Source organism: Vipera berus (genome assembly GCF_964194415.1).
Source record: "Vipera berus genome assembly, chromosome: 11".
NCBI lineage: Eukaryota > Metazoa > Chordata > Lepidosauria > Squamata > Viperidae > Vipera > Vipera berus.
The window spans coordinates 7,511,629-7,533,287 of record NC_138214.1 but is presented as its reverse complement, the minus strand read 5'-3'; the positions used below and the strand labels follow the sequence as shown (position 1 = coordinate 7,533,287).

The following is a 21,659-nucleotide window of genomic DNA, read 5'->3' as shown; positions in this document are numbered from 1 at the left end:
AAAAACCTCACAATCAATGATTCAACTAGCTGCTGCTTCTAAAACGTTTTTCATATATTTAGGATGCAAGGTGCATTTTTTTAATCATCCTGTTATGAAATACAGAAATAAATTTTCTCCCTTCCTGTTAACGTTCGGCACAGCGATTAAGAGTACTCTTCTTTTAGAGATCGATAAAAGAAATTATTTGTAGCTTGAGGTTGAAATGAGGAGTCCTTGATGCTGTCTGAGTTTGGCTGTTCTCTTAAAGACGTCTAGGGAGATTCTTAGTCATCCAGGTAATAGATATCCCAAAGGTGCTTTTTCACAAGGCAACTGGACTTTTTGTTTTGTTTTGTTTTTGAAGGCATTTCGCTTCTCATCCAAGAAGCTTCTTCAGAGGCATTTTTAGTGCCGATGAAACTTTGAACTAAAGCTTCGGATGGCCCAAGATCTCCAAGCCTCAAAACACTCCTTTTCCACCTGGCTGACCTGGACTGACAGGCATTTATTTATGTTTACAATTTTTAATTTATTTTTATTTTTTTTAATTTTAATTTATTGCACAGAGGACTTTAATTTTAACTTTATCTTAATTTCTGTACTTATTATATGTTATTGTTGTTAGCCGCCCTGAGTCCTTCGGGAGATAGGGCGGGATATAAGTCCCATTAATAAATAAATAAATAAATAAATAAATAAATAAATAAACAAATAAATAAATAAATAAATAAATAAATAAATAAATAAATGTCTTAACTTTAGAATAGAATAGAATAGAATATAGAATATAGAATATAGAATAGAGAATAGAGAATAGAGAATAGAGTTGGAAGGGACCTTGCAGGTCATCAATGAACTGTTGTGAGTTGAGGACTACCTGTATGGAGATACTTTGATGTATTTGATGACCTATAAAAACATGTCTGAGATGCCACTGTGCAATCTCATAAGAATAGATATTTTCCAACCCTCATTATTTTAGAAAAAGATGCCACCTTGAAAAATAGCTAAATTTCATGAGGCTGTCCTGATCTCAGCCTGAACTCTTCTGCTATCTCAGTTTGGTCAGCACCGTTGAAACCCAATGATTTTAACGCAGGGATATTCTTTCATGCAACATTCTTTCTTTTAAAAAAGGTTTTCCTGGCATAATGTGCTGTGTTGCCAGCCTCCAACTATAGAAAAGTTTTCCTCGTCACATTAAAAAAACAACAAAAAAACATACAGTCCATAAAGTGTGAAACTTTGTTGTTGTTGTTAGTTGCGAAGTCGTGTCCGACCCATCGCGACCCCATGGACAACGTTCCTCCAGGCCTAGTCTTGTCCTCTGGGGAATTAGAGGATAATGCCATTCAGATATTTGCTATCATATCTCCTGTCAGTCACCTTTTCTGTAAGTTTGTTGTTGTTGTTAGTTGCAAAGTCGTGTCCTACCCATCACAACCCCATGGACAACGTTCCTCCAGGCCTTCCTGGCCTCCACCATCTTCTGGAGTCCATTTAAGCTCACGCCTACTGCTTCAGTGACTCCATCCAGCCACCTCATTCTCTGTCGTCCCCTTCTTCTCTTGCCCTCAACCTTTCCCAGCATTACGCTCTTCTCCAGTGAGTCCTTCCTTCTCATTAGGTGGCCAAAGTATTTGAGTTTTAGCTTCAGGATCTGGCCTTCTAAAGAGCAGTCAGGGTTGATCTCCTCTAGGACTGACCGGGTTGATCGCCTTGCAGTCCAAGGGACTCGCAGGAGTCTTCTCCAGCACCAGAGTTCAAAGGCCTGAATTCTTTGGCGCTCAGCGTTTTTTATGGTCCAACTTTCACTGCCATACATTGCAAAAAGTGTGAAACTAGTATGAGGTGAAATTTAAAAAAAAATCCTATAAAGGAGATCAAACTACCATTCAAAGTTTACTTGAAATACAAGAAAGTAATTCTCGGATAAAATTCCAAAGTAGCGGAAGAAAGACAAGTAAACAAGCAATTCAAGGGCACCACATAACTTTGGTTTTTTTCCTCCCTAAATAGCAAAGTCCCAAAGGCACAAAACGTTTTCATGTTAATCTATAGCAGCAACAAAGCAAAAAGGAATTGAAAAGGTCTGAACCTGTAAGATCCACCCAGCTATCTTTATACTTTCCTTTATCTTGATGTTTACTAATGGCACGATAATCACTTATTGAAAGAAAACACGTCTTTGGAAGTTCACGTAGGAAAGGAAATGGAAGACCTAAATGGATGTACATCCTAAATGGATGTACTGTCCTCAGAAGAACAGTGGTTAACCTTCTCCTAATTTTTTGGGGGGGAACCTTCAGAGTTTTCTATGTTTTTGCTAATGCCCAAAGTGCCACTGGTGACAAGCCTTTCAATCAATCTGGGATGTTGCGGCATCTGTAAAATCCTTTATTATATCCAATTGTACAACTTTTAATTCTTCTCCAGAGTCTGCATTAAAGCTAATATTTAAAACAGAAAATTTAAATTCACAGTTACTCAACATTTTATCACTCTCTGGTACTGATTTTATTCATTCATTCATTCATTCATTCATTCATTAAGGAGGCTAATGCCTCCTTAAGTAACACCAGCTGCCTGCAATTAGTGCAGGTTCGAGTCCCACCAGGCTCAAGGTTGACTCAGCCTTCCATCCTTCCGAGGTAGGTAAAATGAGGACCCAGATTGTTGGGGGCAATAAGCTGACTTTGTAATAATGCCGCTTCAGGGTGTGTGTGTGAAAGCCCTAATAAGCAGGCATATACATAGAATGAAGGCTACTGCTAAGCTTGTAAGCCGCCCTGAGTCTTCGGAGAAGGGCGGGATATAAATGGAATTAAAATTAAAAAAAATTAAAAATTAAATTCATTCATTCATTCATTCATTCTTCACTTATTCATACAAAAATACATACTTTCAGAGAAATAGATTATGCGTAGGTTTCACCTCTGGAACTAATCATGCTGAAAGTTGAGTAGCTATTCTCTTCTGTGAAATCTAACCTCACGTAAAATGGTTTTAGTGCAAACACAGGTGTCCTTCATCCATAAATATAACTATCCTTCTTTGTAGAAAATAGGTACCTGCACAAGGTAGAGAAACCAGGCCCCAGGCTAACATATTAGTAAACTGTGTTGAAATTTACAAGTGGGTGATAACAGACAGATAAAGAGATTGTTATAATCATCCAGGTCATCCTTAGGCTTTAAATACACTAACAGAATGGTAACAAGCTTGTAAGGAGAATTAATCTGGTTTGTACACATATACCATCTATTTGTATCATTAGCTGACGGAAATCTTTATCGTCACTACTTTGATGCCAGTTCAGTTTTGTAGCTGTTCATAAGCAGGTATACAAATACATACTGTACTGTAAGCCTTAACCTTGTTAACCTTAACCTTAACCTAGTATTAACCTTGTGAACTCTAAAGCTTCCTCCTTCCGTTATGTATTCAAGATGGACAGTGATTAATATTTATATGTTATTTATATGTAAGGGTGTAGGTCTAAACATATGTTGTATATAGCATGTTTTAAATGTGTGTTATGTATCTGTACACTTTGAGAGCAAGCAACTAAATTTCATTTTTAATGTGTGCCATTGTGCCCACAGGAAAAAAAAAATGACAATAAAGGTAATCTAATCTAATCTAATCTAATCTAATCTAATCTAATCTAATCTAATCTAATCTAATCTAATCTAATCTTATTCATCAACAATACATTCATATTATTACAGACCTGTAAAAATACAAATACAAAGAGGGCTGGCTTTTTTCCTCGTTTTTTTTTTCCTGCTAGTACATTACAAAATGAACATAGTAAAGCTGAGAATTGTTTTGCGGCGCACACCAACTGTTGATAGTTACTCAACAGATTAAAGCTTGCTGCTGGCGGTAGGCTTCTGTGTGCTAAAAGCGATGGCAAGTAACTGGGCAGCCTTGATAATTCTAGGCAGTTTGAATAGTCCCTGAAGGCAAGCTTCGTATTCTGGAGCATATGTCTATTTCCATCCCTTCCTTATGATGCAGTTAATTACAACAACCCAGAGGCAGCCAGTGGGAACAGCATCTGCAAGAACCCAATTTAAAGAGGAAGGGAGCAAAAGTGTGAGATGGGGGCACAGATTTAGATCTTAAAGTCTTAGAATTCTGAAGAAAAGGAACAACGTAGAATCTGCAGGATGAGTTCTTCTTGTGTCATAAACTTCTAATAATGGATTAATTTCACCTACAAGGGGACTGTTATATTACTTCAGGAGTTCCCAACCGGGGATCCTTGATATTCCAGGGGGTGTGAAATCTTGGGCTTTTCAAAATTATAGTGTATATGCATAATTTGTTGCTGTTATTTTGAATTTTTGTAAAGGGTGCAAGAATAGATCAGAAGCGTTGTAGGGGTGCGGGGTATAGAAAAGGTTGGGTACCGCTGTATTAGTTCATCGCAACACCAGTAGTCTGGTCTTAACGGAGCCCATGACTTCTGTCACTAGCGAAGCATTTTGTTAAGTGAATTTGCCCCACTTTACGACTTTTTTGGCCAAAACCAGGAAATTCTTGACTATACTGGGCAAAGAGAGACAATGGTTCCTCTTTCTGGAAACTATTCATTTCAGTCGATAAATAGCCTGGAAAGATGCATCAACTATTCTCTCTTGCATTCTATTAGAGTAGAAAATAGGGTCAAGATATATCCTTTTAATATGTGCTTGACCTTGATCTCTAATTTGCTTTACCAAATTTTCATCAGTCATTGAAAAACCAATTTTCTGGTCTTCTTTCCACCTGGCCTGTAATTGCCCATACTGAAACCAGGTTTGTACAATCTTTTCTTCTCGTAAGATATTATACGGCTTCAAATACGGCTTCAAATAAATAAAGCTATTGTGTGATCCTTGAGTTTCTTTGATAGTTACAAAAGTCAACTCATTGTTGGATATTTGATGAACCATATTAAGTGAGAAAAATAATAATATTCCTGACACTATGAAAAGCTATTTCTAAGAGTAAGAGCAGTTATGAACAGCCTTGGGTATGTCATGATTAGCAAGAGCTGGAGGGGATAATAATTAATGGAAATTGTTAACTGGAGTAATCCCTCTTTTAAAAAAGGGAATGTGCTTTAAATTCTGCAAGTAGTTATTTGCTCCAGCTTAACTGTTCCTGCAAAAATCAGTCCTGAAAATTAAATATCTCTTAACAGAACAGTATATGCTGGGGTTACAAATAATTCTTTTTTGTGGTTGGGGCTGCTTTTGCCACTCAGATCAGGGATTTGCAAATTTCATTTGCAAGCGAGAAAAATGTGGAGAAGCAATCAATACCCAAATCCTACTGAAATCAATTAAGTCCCAATTAAACGTGCTCATACTTTAAATTGGTCTGAGAAGATGTAACTGATTAATCCACCACCGCTTGCCTATCGCAGGATTTTTGTACAGATTTTACACAATTAAAAATTATTTTAATAATAATAATAATAAAGTTGGAAGGGACCTTAGAGGTCATCCAGTCCAACCTCCTGCTCAGGCAGGAAACCCTATACCATTTCGGACAAATGGCTGTCCAGTCTCTTCTTAAAAACTTCCAATGTTGGAGCATTCACAGCTTCTGGAGGCAGGTTGTTCCACTGGTTAATTGTTCTAACTGTCAGGAAATTTATCCTTAGTTCTAGGTTGCTTCTCTCCTTGACTAGTTTCCATCCGTTGCTTCTTGTCCTGCCTTTGGGCACTTTGGAGAATAGCTTGACTCCCTCTTCTTTGGGGCAACCCCTGAGATATTGGAACACTGCTATCATGTCCCCCCTCGTCCTTCTCTTCATTAAACCAGACATACCCAATTCCAGCAACTGTTCCTTATATGTTTCAGTTTACAGTCCCCTAATCATCTTTGTTGCTCTTCTCTGTACTCTTTCTAGAGTCTCAACATCTTTTTTACATCGTGGTGACCAAAACTGGATGCAGTATTCCAAGTGTGGCCTTACCAAGACATTGTAAAGTGGCATTAATACTTGACGTGATCTTGATTCTATCCCTCTGTTAATGCAGCCTAGTACTGTGTTGGCTTTTTTGGCAGCTGCAGCACACTGCTGGCTCATATTTAAGTGATTGTCCACTAGGACTCCGAGATCCCTCTCACAGTTACTACTATTGAGCAAGGTACCCCCTATACTATACCTGTACAATTGGTTTTTCTTGCCTAAATGTAGAACCTTACTTTTTTCATCATTGAATTTCAATTTGTTAGATAGCACCCAGTGTTCAAGTCTGTCCAGATCCTCCTGTATCTTAAGCCTGTCTTCTGGAGTGTTGGCTATTCCTGCCAGCTTGGTGTTGTCTGCAAATTTGATGAGTTCCCCATTTATCCCTTCGTCCAAATCATTGATGAAGATGTTGACAAGCACTGGACCCAGAACAGAGCCCTGGGGCACCCCACTACATACTTCCCTCCATGTAGATGAGGTTCCATTGAGGACCACACGCTGAGTACGGCTGGTCAGCCAGTTACGAATCCATCTGGTGGTGATTCTGTCTAACCCACATTTTTCTATCTTATCAAGTAGAAGGTTGTGATCTACATTATCAAATGCTTTACTGAAGTCCAAGTAAATTATATCCACAGCATTCCTCTGATCCACTAATTTTGTTACTTGGTCAAAGAATGCAATAAGATTTGTCTGGCATGATCTGTTTTTGACAAACCCATGTTGGCTTTTAGTAATGACTTTGTTTGCCTCTAGGTGCTCGCTGATTCATTGTTTGATTATCTTTTCCAGAATCTTCCCAGGTGTTGAGGTCAGGCTGATAGGTCTGTAATTTCCTGGATCCATTTTTTTTTCCTTTTTTGAAGATGGGAACTACATCAGCTCTTTTCCAATCCTCTGGTAGTTCCCCAGTGCTCCAGGATCTTTGAAAAATATTTTCCCCATAAAGAGTTCACATCACCTTTTAACTAATGAATACATTGAAATATAACAAATCATTACATATAAATTCCAGATCTAATGGCAGAAGAAGCATGGAATAAAGTAGAACACTGAATGGTAAGCTTAATATGCAGCTTGTATATTAGTGATCCATCTCCTTCAAGGACTTGAAAGAGATGCTAATCAACAGAATTTGTTAAGACGCTGGACAATATTCTAGAAAGAAGCACGTGCAAATATATTTGTCGCCATAGGCATGATGAATCTCTACTTACCAAAAATAATGTCCGGAATGTACTAAGATCTACAAAGAATTCCTCAATGGTGACAGATTTGGAATCAAAAGCATAATAGTCTCCCAAATTATCATACAGCTTGATCATGTTGTTATGCATGTTCGATAACTTTTCGTATTGTTCTTTGGCACTCTTGGCAAAACTGTGTTCTTGAGGTTAAGGAAGCATGAGGATTCAGCAAATGCAAGAGTCATAAAAAATATCTCCCCTTTCTTTTTACAGAAAAAAAGGAGTGAGCTCACAAAAGCTAAATAATTCTACTCAAAATAAATCCCAATAAACATAAATTATTAACATAAGACATCTTTGGAATGGCATGACACATAAATTGCAAATACAGTTCTGAGAAGCTACATAACTCCTAATCCAATAAAACTGTGTCTCTTTGCTATTCTAGAGCTACATTAAGAATAGTCTGAGAAACTCACATGAAAAGCCACAATGGGCGTATACTTAAAATGTTGGTGAGAATCTAAACCTCTTAACAACATTTAAACAAAAAAGCATTGAGTAGTTTATAGAATTACTGCGTGTGTTTGTGTGCACGCGAACGTGTGTGCCTACGTGTCAGCAGCAGTCACTGTATGTTGGAACTTCTGCTATGCTGTTGCTTATGTATTATTGCGCTTTTGTGTTTAACAAACTAACGTTAAGCAGGGAACAAACATAAAGGGCTGTAGGTGCTATGATTGCAGCACAGTGAACAGACTGTACTTAAAAAAATTAAGTAAAAAACAAAAAAAAAACTGAAGAGGGCTTGAAATTAACCCAAGATCTACTTGACCTTCATAACAATTTTAGTTACAAATTGCATTAATTGTCACCTGAAGTGGAAGGAAGTAATTTCGTACAGAAGTTAAACGTCAAGAACAATGCAAAGGCAAATAAAGGTTAACGTTTTATTAAGGGAATAACTTAAGTCATACCTTTTCATTCTTCTACTTCAAATTCAATAAATGCTTCGTTAATTTTTCTAAAGGCAGAAAGGAGGGGAAAAAGAAATTAGTTACCTTTGTTGTTTAGCAGCCCGTGTGATGCTGTTAAAGTGATGATGGTGATTTTCTACTGATGCTCAGTGCATGTTCTCCCCTATGCTAAGTCAGCTTTTCCTACTGCCCCATTCCAGGAGAATAACAGAATCATGCATGACACATGTAAAAAAGGGACAGTTGTCACGTTGTTATAGCTTCCATCTTGACTTTGTTTTAACCTCTCTTGTGATCCATTATTCTAACAAAAATATACCTGAAATGGAGAAAGACTGGAAAAAAAATCAATCTGTTTACAGTACAGATAGAAACATACACAAATGCATCCATGCTAGATTCAGTTCTAGCCATCAAAGTTGCGCAGAGCATTGGAATGAACAGTTGGCTATTCAGTCTAGGACACATGAGACACTCAGAAGACAAAATCATACTTTTCCTAGTTCTTCCACTCAACCCCAATCTACAGTAGCAGGCAAAAGTTACCTTTCCTTGGTCAAATCATATCTGAGTGAATCTCTGATAAACAGACCTTGGTGGAATGTTGTTATGATTTTGTAATGGTATGTGGGAATGGGAGACCAGGAAGATCTGCAGCCTACACGGTTGGATAAACCCTTGAGTCTGAAGGATAAATGGTAGAGCAAGAATTTCAGAAAAGACACTTCCTAGTTTTTGTGAAAGGCAGGAGTACTTTCAGATTTGCAAACATTCGTTAATGTAACTTTACAATAAAGGTAGGGTTATTATTTAAGGTTGTGCTTCTTGGCTAGACTACCTCAAGGGGCTAATAGACACTAATTTAAATACACATTTTTTCCTACGTATACAAATGTATCATTTCTACCTATGAGCAGCTGTTTACAAATTGAAAATAATAAAAATAATAAATATGGCTAGGACTAAAGTTAGGATAGGGACGCGGTGGCTCAGTGGGTTAGGACGCTGAGCTTGTCGATCAGATGGTTGGCAGTTTGGCGGGTCGAATCCCGAGTGCCGCGTAGCAGAGTGAGCGCCTGTTCCTCGTCGTAGCTTCTGCCAACCTAGCAGTTCGAAAGCACATCAACATGCAAGTAGAAAAATAGGGACCACTACGGTGGGAAGGTAACAGCGTTCCGTGCACCTTTGGTGTCTAGTCATGCCGGCCACATGACCACGGAGATGTCCTCGGACAAGCGCTGGCTCTTTGGCTTTGAAACGGAGATGAGCACTGGCCCCTAGAGTTGGAAACGATTAGCACGAATGTGCGGGGGAACCGTTACCTTTACCTAAAGTTAGGATAGTTTGAGTCAGTACTTTATAATGCCTCCTTCAACAGAAACGATAGTTTTCAAGTCTCTTTATAGTCAGCTAAATGTTCTTGTTTGAGGATCCCTCTCACTTTTTCTTTGCAAAACTCCTCTGGATTAGAAATGCAGGGTTATTTCTCCTGTATAGTAATAATCAGTAACATTCAATATTCCATTCAAAATCTTTGTATACTTAAATAGTTCAGAGCTGAATTTGGAGGCAAGCTTCCAAAGAGACCCTCTCATTCTTAAAACAAAACCAACATGGGTTTTCTCCTCCATGTGACAAGAAGTTGAAGGAACTCAGCAGTGAAGAATTACTGTCTTGTATTTGGAGCCCTTTTTTTTTAAGGCAGGCAACTTAAGAACCCCCCTGGAAAGTATTCTGGTTCCTAAATTAAATATATGAAAGAAAGAGCCCAATTTCTATCAATGCACCGACGCTCAAGAGAAGAATGGAAAAATGTGAGGAGAAACATGTTACATCCTTCATAATAGGAGCCCTCTCTTGCCGGTGTGGGATACAAAAGAAAGCCAACCAACCTGATGGAATAAATTGAGACACAAATGAAGTAGAAAGAGGAATTGAAGAGCTTCCAGAGCACGGCCAACACAACCAATTTACAAAGGACGTGTGAAAGAAATTTGAAGTTTTGTTCTTTGCACTATAATGTTCTCTGGAAGCTGCTCTTTCCGAAGAGTCCTCCCTCTTCCGTTTCTCCTCTTAATGAACACGGATATGAATATGAATTAGACACACGTTGGGAGAAATGGAAAATAACGTGACAGCAGCAGTGTTAAAAAGAAGGCAATGTCACTTCACAATACTGCTGGCTTCCTTCGTCACAGAAGCCCGCCACCATTTTAACCATCGGCTTTTCTAAGCTGGGGAAAAAATAAGGAGGAAAGAACAGAAGTGGGTAGGGAAAAAAAAGAGAGAGAGATGCTGGGTTTAATTGTTTCCTCTCTTTAGAGAGAGTGCCAGGACAAATACCGAACAATCTGACAGAGTAGCAATTCCCAAAGCTTCGGTTTTTTTTAAATAATCATCGAGCACGGAGGCCTTACTGATCACATGCCCACTTGATAGTAAACATAGTCTACATACCAAGCACTAGTAACAACACGGAGGTGCTTTGGATGAAAAGGGGCGAAAGTCACAAACAAATGTTGTGTAGTTGTGCTTTCCCCCCATTAAAAATAGTTAATATAAAAAGGAATTCAGCTATCTATCTATCTATCTATCTATCTATCTATCTATCTATCTATCTATCTATCTATCATCTATGAGAGACTCTGGTAAGTAAGATGTTTGTCTTCTTTTTTAAATTAAAAAAAAAGTGGAGGGGCGAATGTGATTACGTAACAACCATGAAATGAAACACAGCTGAAAAATGGCCACACGTAAACAAAATGTCCTTGGCTACTTTTCTCTTTCATTGACATCGGCTGAGTACAAATGCACTGTAAATAGAGAAAGAATTCAAAAATTTTAATACCGTTCATATTCATACATATACACTTCAGGAGAACAATTCACACTAAGCAACTGATGTGCTTGCTTAATTTCAGCTACATATCCAGGCACACATTGATTTTTATTCTACGTTTTTCCTGGAACATCTCAATGTGGCACACACCTCCTATTTTCTTCACAAGATTGTGAGCTAAGCTGGGGAGAGAGAGAGAGAGAGAGAGAGAGAGAGAGAGAGAGAGAGAGAGAGAGAGATGAAAAAGCTAGATAGAAAGATGAGATAGATGATAAATAGATTTGATAAGGGATGTCAAACTGCCAGCCTGCAGGCCAGTTGCATCATGCACAGGCCGTGCCTACCCCAGCTCTGGCAATGCAAAAAAAGTTGCAATACATCACAACACATCATCTGATGCAGCGAGTTTGACACCTGTGGATGAGAGAGAGAGAGAGAGAGAGAGAGAGAGAGAGAGAGAGAGAGAGAGAGAGAGAGAGAGAGAGAGAGAACACGAACTCGGGGTTTCCTAAGTTCTAGTTCAGTATATGAATGAAAATGTGGTGATTATGTACCTATTATGTAAATCTACTTTGACATCAAGGAAGAAGGCATGTCGAGTGTACAGTCTCAAGGCTGATGGTGAGATGAAGCTAATAAAAGGAGAATATTTGTAGGTCAGGTTTGAAATGAAGGGCCCCTGGTGGTCTCTGAGCTACTTCTTTTCTTGCAGATGATTCATTACCCAACTAGGTAACATCATGAATGCTGATGAAGTTACCAAGATTGGGTAATGAAATGTCTTCAAGAAAACAACCAAGCTCAGAGAGCACCAAGCGCCCCTAAGATTGAAGCTGTTGAGCTGATGTCTGAGTACCACAGACAAAAGTGACTGTTCTCACAAAATACACAGAAGAGCATTATCCACAATAGATCTCCCTTATTCTCCATTGTATGCACCACATAAAGCTGCCCATCCCTCGTATTTTGACTTCCACAAGTTTTTGCCGGATTTCCCAAATCTCCAACTGGTGGTCCTGGATTTCTTCACAACTAAAAGGTTTACAAAGACGACAAAGAGCCTCTCCGTAGTGATACCAAAGAAGAATCAATACTCCCAGACAGGTAAAACTGGCTTTCAAAACCTTTACGAAAACTAAACAAAAGATTCTTTTGAACTGAGTTCATAGTGACTTCGTAAAACACATCCAGGAACTTTTCAACAGGAAAACAGTTTGGCAATGGAACTGAGGTTTCTAGACAAAGGCTGAGACCTGATTCCATTAAACAATTTTGCAGGGAAGTTTTTATTCTGAAAAAGAAAAAAAAAAGCACCTGGTGGCAATTGAAATACAAAGGGCCTCCAAGATGCTCCCCATTGATCTAGCGACATCCCCATGACACTCCTGTTCAGTGTGACAAATTGCTTATTGTTGCCGCTGTTTTTTTCCTTATTGACTCTTCTGCAAAGGCAGACATAAACTCCCAGTGACAAAGGACAGAGAGAGCTTTCTCGAAAGCAAAAAAAAAAAAAAAAAAGATAAGAAAGCAGAAGGGGTGATTGCTCAACCGCTTGGGCCCAAATTTGGGCCAATTTCTTTCTTTTTTTTTTAAAAAAAGGAAGTCCAATGGTTTTAGAGACATAGAGATATAAAAGGGGGGGGGGACAGTTTATCTGCTCTGTGAGAGTATTTCCTATGTCCCTGTGTCCCTAGATCTCTCCCTACACGAAGAATTTGCCTGACATATTTCACCTGATAAAATTTGTAGAAGACACTAATTATTTATTTATTTATTTATTTATATTTTTATTCCATTTATATCCCGCCCTTCTCCGAAGACTCAGGGCGGCTTACAAGCTTAGCAGTAGCCTTCATTCTATGTATATGCCTGCTTATTAGGGCTTTCACACACACACACACACACCCCAAGCGGCATTATTACAAAGTCAGCTTATTGCCCCCAACAATCTGGGTCCTCATTTTACCTACCTGGGAAGGATGGAAGGCTGAGTCAACCTTGAGCCTGGTGGGACTCGAACCTGCACTAATTGCAGGCAGCTGGTGTTACTTAAGGAGGCATTAGCCCACTGCTCCACCAAGTGCATATTATTTCATAATCAACTTCACGGGTACACCTCTATTTGCAACCACTTGTTCATTGACCCAATAGTACTGATGAAAGTGACTTACAACCAGTGGTGGGATTCCAATATGTGAACAACCGGTTCTCTGTGTGGATGCCGCTTCCGGAAGACCATTTTGGGCCTGGGCAAGAAAAAATTAGCTACCTGTTCTGCCGAACTGGTGCGAAGAGGCTGAATCCCTCCACAGGAAGGAAGGAAGGAAGGAAGGAAGGAAGGAAGGAAGGAAGGAAGGAAGGAAGGAAGGAGTGGTGGGATTCATATATGTGAACAACCGGTTCTCTGGGTGGATGCTGCTTCCAGAAGTCCGTTCTGGGCGTGGGCAACAAAAAATTAGCTACCGGTTCTGCCGAAGTGGTGCGAACTGGCTGAATCCCACCACTGCTTACAACCATTTCAGGGTCAAGTGTGAAAATTAAAAAACGGGCATGTATTTTTGATGGTTGCAGTGTCCCGCCACTTTCCCATCTGGCTTCCAAAACGTAAAGTAAATGGGAAAGTTGGATTTAATTAATGACCGCATGATTTCATCTAACAATTGCAGTGATTCGTTGAACAACTGTGGCAAAAAAAAGGCTCATAAAGTCAGACACGAGTCACTGAATCACCGTCCTTCTTCGCAAAGGAAATGCTGCTCCCCACTGCGGTGGTAAGTCAAGGATTACCTGTAATTTTACACAGCAAATATCTTCACATATAGTTTGTTAAGCCAAACGTTCTACACGACATGCAAAACCAAAGCGACAAGAAACTAGCTTGCAGATTGAAAATACTCTGATAATAATAATAATAATCAGAATAGAGCTGGAAGGAACCTTGGAGGTCTTCTAGTCCAACCCCCTGCTTAAGGCAGGAGACCCTGTGCCATTTCAGACAAGTGACTGTCCAGCCTCTTCTTAAAAGCCTCCAGTGATGAAGCACCTACAACTTCTGAAGGCAAGCCGTTCCACTGATTGATTGTTCTCACTGTTAGGAAGTTTTTCCTTAATTCCAGGTTGTTTCTTTCCTTGATTAGTTTCCATCCATTGTTTCTTGTCCTGCCTTCTGGTGCTTTGGAAAATAAGTTGACCCCCTCTTCTTTGTAGCAGCCCCTCAAATACTGGAATACTGCTATCATGTCACCAATAACCTTTCTTTTCTCTAGACTAGCCATACCCAATTCCTGCAACTGCTCTTTCTATGTTTTAGTCTCCAGGCCCTTAATCATCTTAGTTGCCCTTCTTTGCACTTTTTCCCCCAAATCTCAACATCTTTTTTGTAATGTGGTGACCAAAGCTATTCTGATGTTATATATTTTTTTAATCCCATTTATATCCCGCCCTTCTCCGAAGACTCAGGACGGCTTACAATCTAAGCACAAATCAATGTGCTTAGCACTAGCCTTCATTCTATGTATATGCCTGCTTATTAGGGCTTTCGCCCCCCCCCCCCAAGCGGCATTATTACAAAGTCAGCTTATAATGCACTGTTAACGGTAGTGCCAACCTAACCTCGAAAGCTAGTAATGGGTTTATTCTTCCCAATGTGGTGTAGTTGGAAAAACCATGAATGGAAAAGGAAAAAAAATAAGAATGCAATGAACACCACATGAGTGATGATTGGTTAGTTATGAAAACCAGTTTTCAGACAAACCGTAGGTTTTCAATCCGGGAAGTTGCTGGTGCTCAAACTTCCTAGATTTAAAGGACCGTGAAATGTGGCAGAGAATGAGAAACCCAATGCGATGCAGAGATTTGGCATACAGACTGTAATCCCCAAAGCCAACTAAGACTCTTCATGCTTAACACGGTTTTGCATCCCTCAAATTATCATGTTTTGACTTGATGAGCTATCAGGTTCACATTATCATTAATATATACAATGATGACCCAGAGGAACGGATCATGAAAATTCTATGCAAATTCACGAGAAATTTGATTTCCATATTTGGCAATGGGAACTGAACTGAAGTCACTGTAATTATACAAGACTGCAGCACCATAGGCTGATTGTTATCTAAGGCTCGGTCTAATGATTGAGCACCTCTGACTTGCATGAACATGTCAATGCAAATTAGAAGCAACACGTGTCTGGGTCCATCAGTGTAAAAGAGGAGAGGAAGAAAGAGCAAAATTGCTTTCTCCATAAAGTCAAACAAGATTTTTGAACATTACAAGATAAGAGAGACTGAATTGAATAGATTACGTATATGTGAAGCCTCTTGTAAGTAGCTAAGGAAAGTAGTTGAAGAAAAGTCTGGAAGAGTTGAAAGGTCAATCTTCCACACGCACACACAAAAAAACATTACATCTAATATTTGAAGTTTCAAAGTAAAGCCTGCACGAAATCATTTATTGTTGAGAGAGGCGGGTGACCTTCTGACAATTAACACCCCAGAATGAGAGAATAGAGGTTGGTGGTGTAAGCCAAGGTTTTGCTTATTTTAGGATTGTTTTTCATCACCAAAAGGTCTTTTCCATTTCTGGAATACGATAAAGTCAGATATGGCAATGCAGCACCCTTTGAGGAAGGAATAAATAAATGAATAAATAAGAACTCTGTGCGTTTAATTTTGCCGTGCTGGTGATGTGAAGGCTTGGGTTAGTCACATGAAAACACATCAAAAGGAGAAGATAGCACATTTCTGGTGGAAAGAAGCATGTTTTAAATTCTTAATCAAGAGAAGCTTTCCTATTCTCAGCCAAGATGGGCTCTTCAAAAATTTTATGCAACTTATAAGGCTTCATTGAATTTATGTTGGCACCTCTGTGTCACAGCTGACTCTGTTTTCTTGGCAAGGTTTTTCTCGTAAGGGGTTTGCCAGTGCCTGCTTCTTAGTACTGAGACAGAGTGACTAGCCCAAGGTCACCCAACTGCTTTTGGTGTCTAAGATGATACTAGAACTCCCCATCTTCCAGTTTCTGGCCTGATGCCTTCACCACTACACCAAATTGGATGTCCCTGTTATTTCCCTATATTACACCCTAGATATAACAAAATGGCAACAATAAATCCTACCAGGGTTGGGTTTATTCACCATGCTGCAACTTTAAGGTTTTGTAAGCCTCCCAGAGACTACTGCAATGGGTGAACACAAGGAGTATAAACGAATAACAGCAACTTGATGGGCAACATTTTGCAAATGATCATTAACTATTCTTAGTTTGCTCTTTATAAACTGCTGAGATGTTTAACCTGGATGCCCAAAGTCCCATTAAATCTGACTTCAAATGACAGAAATCGGGATTATCTGTTTCAGTTCTAAATACAGAAAGTAGAATCAGTTTTCCAAATTCATATTTGCCTTGCAATTAGTCTTGTATACAATTAAAAGAAATCTCTATCCATACACAAATTAGAAAATAACCCTGGATATGAATACCCCCCCCAAAAAAAAAAAATCAGACATAGTGTAAAAACAAGAGATGTCTGGTTATCTTCTCTGGGGAATAAATTAGGTTAAAAAAAAAAGTCTGCTGCAGCAACAATGAAATAGTTCAGGCCTGAAACTGATGCACAGGTAAAACATGCCAGGCAAATACACACACACACAGAGAGAGACACACACACATACACACATTGTGGACAACATTGTGAAAAACCATAACCACCTATTGCTTACTAAAAAACAATGAGAATCTAGCAGCAAAGCAAATAATTACAGGAAGAAAGGAAATGGACTCTAACCATTTTTATTAAGCAAGTCAACATTGATTTTCTCATGTCCTATATTTTTACTTGATAGATTTCTCTCTCTCTCTCTCTCTCTCTCTCTCTCTCTCTCTCTCTCTCTCTCTCTCTCTCTCTCTCTCTCTCTCATATCTCTCTTCCTGTCCCTAAACTCACTAACAATGGAGCTTTTGGAACCAACAGAAGACAAAGAAGAAGAAAAAAGAGAACTACGAACAACCAAGCAATTATATATTCCTCTGGGGAATGGAATTAGGGACAATAGCTATTGCCTTCTTTTGTGGACAAGGGAGCAAAACTGACACGAAGAATGACCATCATGCCTTTGTGTGCCCATGTAACATCTCTGTTGAACAGTATTGTCTATTCTCATGCTCTGTGGTTGGAGTTACTGAAGCTCTCATTGACTTTTGGCTTTCTAAGCCTATATCTACTTGGCCTTAGTTTAAAGTCAGCCCCAGAGAATGATCAAGAGAAGGATTTTGCCCAGGAATTTTACCAAGGAGAAAGGATTACATTCTGTATTATAAATATAATTATAATTTCTATCCAAAGGCTTAAAGTTGAATTCTTTGAGAAATAAATCACCATGTTAAATGTTGAAACATGTATAATGTTGATGAAATTTAGCTCTTAACCTGTTGACATGAAAAGGAACAGGCTATAAACATAACGCTGAGCCTTGAACTATTTGTAAAGCTCTATTCTATATTCATTCAAAATATATAGGCCTCTTGACGTGTTTAAGTGACGTTGTGTTTTACTAAGAACTTTCCAATTCAAACCAATAGCTATTGTTCAGAAGGAATGCACTGCACAAACTAGGAATACCTTTTCCTGGAATAAATACTTAATGCTTAAACCAAAATTAAGATCCTACAGAGAGGTGCCGTAATGCAGAACAAAACAAGAGAACAAAATTGCCACGGGAACAATACTGTTTGTCTGTCTGAGTAACCTTTAGCATGAATCAATGTGCAAGGGATGTTTTAAGCATAGCTCTTGTAAGATACAAGGTGCAAAACCCAGTGAGAAATAATCCCATTACTATGAGATAAATCAGATTGACTTATTTAGTTTCACAGTAAGGTCTAATTTACATGGACAATCCTATACACACTGCTTTTTTGTGTGTTCTTTTGCTGCAACATCCCCACAGAATCTAATACAGCTGCAAATAATTTAGTGGGGCCATTAACTGACTTTTTACAGACCAGGATTGGAGCCATACAAGAAACAACTTTGTTCCATTAAGATAATATCACATAGGCAAGTAACAAAGACTCACAGCATCACAAGAGATTGCTCTATCTTCTTCAGAAAACTGCCTGCCTGGACATGACAGTTCTTAAAAATAAAAACTCCAAATCTTTTCCCTGAGCTGAATGTCCATGAGTGAAAATATTAATTAACTTACTCCAAAAAAAAATCCATTAGGGGGGTAAAAGTATCTAAAAGTAGCCATTCCCTTTCATGAAAATGATATTATTTTATTTCATTTTAATTACAGGAAATGCTTTATCTGCACTTTAGGAGAGAATATAAAACTCAACAAAACCATTTAATGTGGACTGAGAATACTCTTAGAAGGAAACCAGTTTTACTTTAGGGTTGGGTTTTTTTTTCCATTTTCAATGTGCAGTGGAAAAAGGAAAACCATTATCCAATTAAAACAGAAATAATATAAAACATTTTATCTTCCATTATTTTTTTTAAAAAAATATATATTAAAAAAAGAAAACTGCTAAGACTAGTGTAGTTACCATAAAGGAAAAACAAGCTTTTCCATCCTACATTAATGATCTTCCAAGTAGGATAGGGGTTGTTTTAGATTTGCAAAATAAAAGGAGATGCTAGGCACGCTGGCTGAGGAATTCCACGAGTCATAAAAGAGCAGAGGTTGCCTACCCCTGTGCTAGTCCAAAGATGTCTCTCTCTCTCTCTCTTTTTTTTTTTTGCTTGCAAATGAAGATGGGGAATCAAATTTGTACACAATGCACCTTATTTTAAAGGCAAGCGATACAAATCAATAGCTATTTCTTCAATTCATATGAATTTGGGTCTATGTTCTCTGCTCACAGCTAAGGGTTTTCTGTGGTGGGATTAAGATTCACAGTTCACAGTTTCTCCCTATACTTTTTTTTTTTTCCTTGGAAGTCAGGGCTGTTTTCCTTTCAAGATTTGCAAACTGGTCACTGCAAAGTATAAATCAAGGAGAGGCCTTAATTCTATTCAGCATCACAATATCTTTGGGACACAGAGAAATAAGGAACAGCTGGATGCATATTTATGAAGCTTCAGGGAGTCCAACAAGCTCAGAATTGCTTTGTTTACGCCAGCCTATTAAGAATTAAAACTATAACCTCTTTCTCTTTGAGCATGCAAATGTTATTAATTAAATAATGTCGCATCTCAGCTTCATGACTTATCAATCAAACAGGGAAGCATCTCCTTCTTTCAGAAAAAGCTACTGGGGGATTCATTTGTTAGCGTGCCCTTTCTCTTCTGTTGAAAGTTGAGGTGTGGGAACAAAAGAAGCTCCTCATTATATATGCACAACAATGTGTAGGCGTGTGTTGTGTGTGAATTCTCTCCACTGAGAGAAAAGGGGCAAAAACCACTAAATTAAAGGTTTATTTGCGGCTTTAGCATCCAAACACAGTGTCGTTCACTGTCCCTTGCTCTCTGTGGAAGCAAGACAACAGTTGCATGATTTCTATCTGGATCCTCACAACCATTTCTTCAAATTAAGCGCATTTGTGGAAGGGATTGAGTTGAACTTCTGGGGTCAAACGACAACCATCTTGACCCATCTTGAATGAAAATAACTCAGCTCTTCCAAGGGCAATCCAGGAATCTTTTTAACCCCATTCATCTATTTCATCCATTGTCTTCTCCTCCTGCTTCCTTCAACCTTGCCAGTTTCTTTTTTCTCTCATATATATATAATTGGGAAATCAAAGTATTTAATCTGCTTTATGAGAAGCTTGGCATGAGATTTGAGAGATCTCAGTTTTGATTGTTACCGATCATATCCTTAGTGCTAGGGATTAATATACTTGGGTATGATCAAGACCTACATCGCAGATCACAATAATTTACTCTAATTTGGGAGACTCTGGAGGCCAAAACATGGAGATAATTTTAACTGCACTTCACCCACATGAGCAGCTTTGCCCATTTTGTCATCATCATCTTAGCCACTTAAATATTCCCTCATTAAATTTATGCATTTTATAAAATTTTGCTCTGGGGGCTGTGCCGGCAATTTTTAGATTCAACCTCATATTTTATGACTCCCTGCCCACGTTTCATATCTCCCTAGGCTTTTTATTATTGCTCTGCCCACCCTATAGTTTGCCTTACTGACACATTTATTATAGGTGAATTTAATTAAAATCCTCTTTGATTTTTCCTACAGATCTCATAGAAAGGTTTTTAAATAAAGTGGAGGCCAACACAGGATCCCTAAAGTGCCACACTTAATCTCTCAGAGTAATAACACACTGCTATTTATTTAATTCTCCCCTCATTTTTTCTTTTTGAGACCACGTTCATGAAGTCCTTCTATAGAAAAACAAAAACAAAACAGACCTATCACAAATGTTGCATCTTAACAAGTGTGAAACTCTTTCTTCTCTCACAACTACCCATTACCCATCTCAGTGCTGGCATAAAGACTCTTCCAAATCTACCAGGGAGGTCTCGTATATAACTGGTTGCTTTATTACTTCTAGATAGCTATGGGGGAAAAATGGCCAAAGATAGCTAGAGGTTGTAAAAAACTTTCAAGGAAGCTTGGTCCCATTGAATACAGGCATGATATTAACCCAATCTTCCCTACGGAATTAATAACCTTGATGGCTAAATCTAAGGTGGAATTTTTGAAGCTGGAAAACAATACTTCTATGATCTAATTTCCACAACTCAACTAAAAAAAAAAGCTTTATCCTAAAATTGTTGCATTCTCTTTTTATCCTTATAAATGTAATTTGGTTCCCCAAACCTAAAATTTATCAAGATTAATCAAACATGAACAACAGATCCTTTTTGGTATTGATCAATTCTGACATGGGAATTCAGGTTCTTCCTGACATAGGCACAGTCAGGAACATATGTCAAGCACGAATCATTAGGTTCACACGGCAAGTTTCCAAATTACTACTTTACTGCTCAAGCCTATACACAGGAATCTTATCAAACTAATGGTTTGCAGTGGATAAAACTAGATAAGGTTTAAAGGCATTCAAGTGGGGTTAGACTTCATCCTTGTGACTACATAAGAGATCCTAAACTAATTCCCTACTTGACTCCTTCCCCCTGGCTCTGGCAGTCGTTCTCAGACAACATAATAATAATAATAAGTTGGAAGGGACCTTGGAGGTCATCTAGTCCAACCCCCTGCTCAGGCAGGAAACCCTATACCATTTCAGACATATATCCTTTATGGGACATATAACTTGATGCTCTGTTTTAGGTTCTCTTCCAAATGAGCCAATTTCCATTCCATTAATATAGATTTAGAGGTTGGGGGGGGTTGGGGGGAGGGGGAAATTTAGACAATTCAATCTCACATTGAAATGATACAATTTAATCCAATAAAATCTCACACCTATCAGTGGGATCAGCACACTTCTACAGGCAAGGCTATATAGTTAGTCTGCCTTTACAGAGAGACACATGTTGAAGCCTACTTAAAATTCTAGTTTCACAGAAAAAAATTGTATGTTTGGAGGTATAGAATCTAAGTCGTATAACTACGTGAATAAGAAGGAGATAGAGGGGTGCTGTGAATCAGCAAATTGGTAAAACTGGATATATTGCTATTCATTTATAGCATAAAAATTGCAGTTAAAGCTACAGATAGTAAAGGTGAATGTAAGTACATGTTAACAACCTTCATTGTATC

At 38.5% G+C, this 21,659-nt stretch overlaps 1 protein-coding gene across 11 annotated transcripts in view; it reads right to left on the bottom strand.

The window, feature by feature from the left end:
• DIAPH2 (diaphanous related formin 2) overlaps nt 1-21,659 on the bottom strand; it is a 261,529-nt gene that overhangs the window by 90,017 nt on the left and 149,853 nt on the right. For all 11 annotated transcript variants that reach the window (XM_081336767.1, XM_081336764.1, XM_081336762.1 and 8 more), the window contains one exon: nt 7,174-7,339. In XM_081336767.1, coding sequence (XP_081192893.1) covers nt 7,174-7,339 — 166 coding nt within the window. The remainder of the gene's footprint in view (nt 1-7,173; nt 7,340-21,659) is intronic.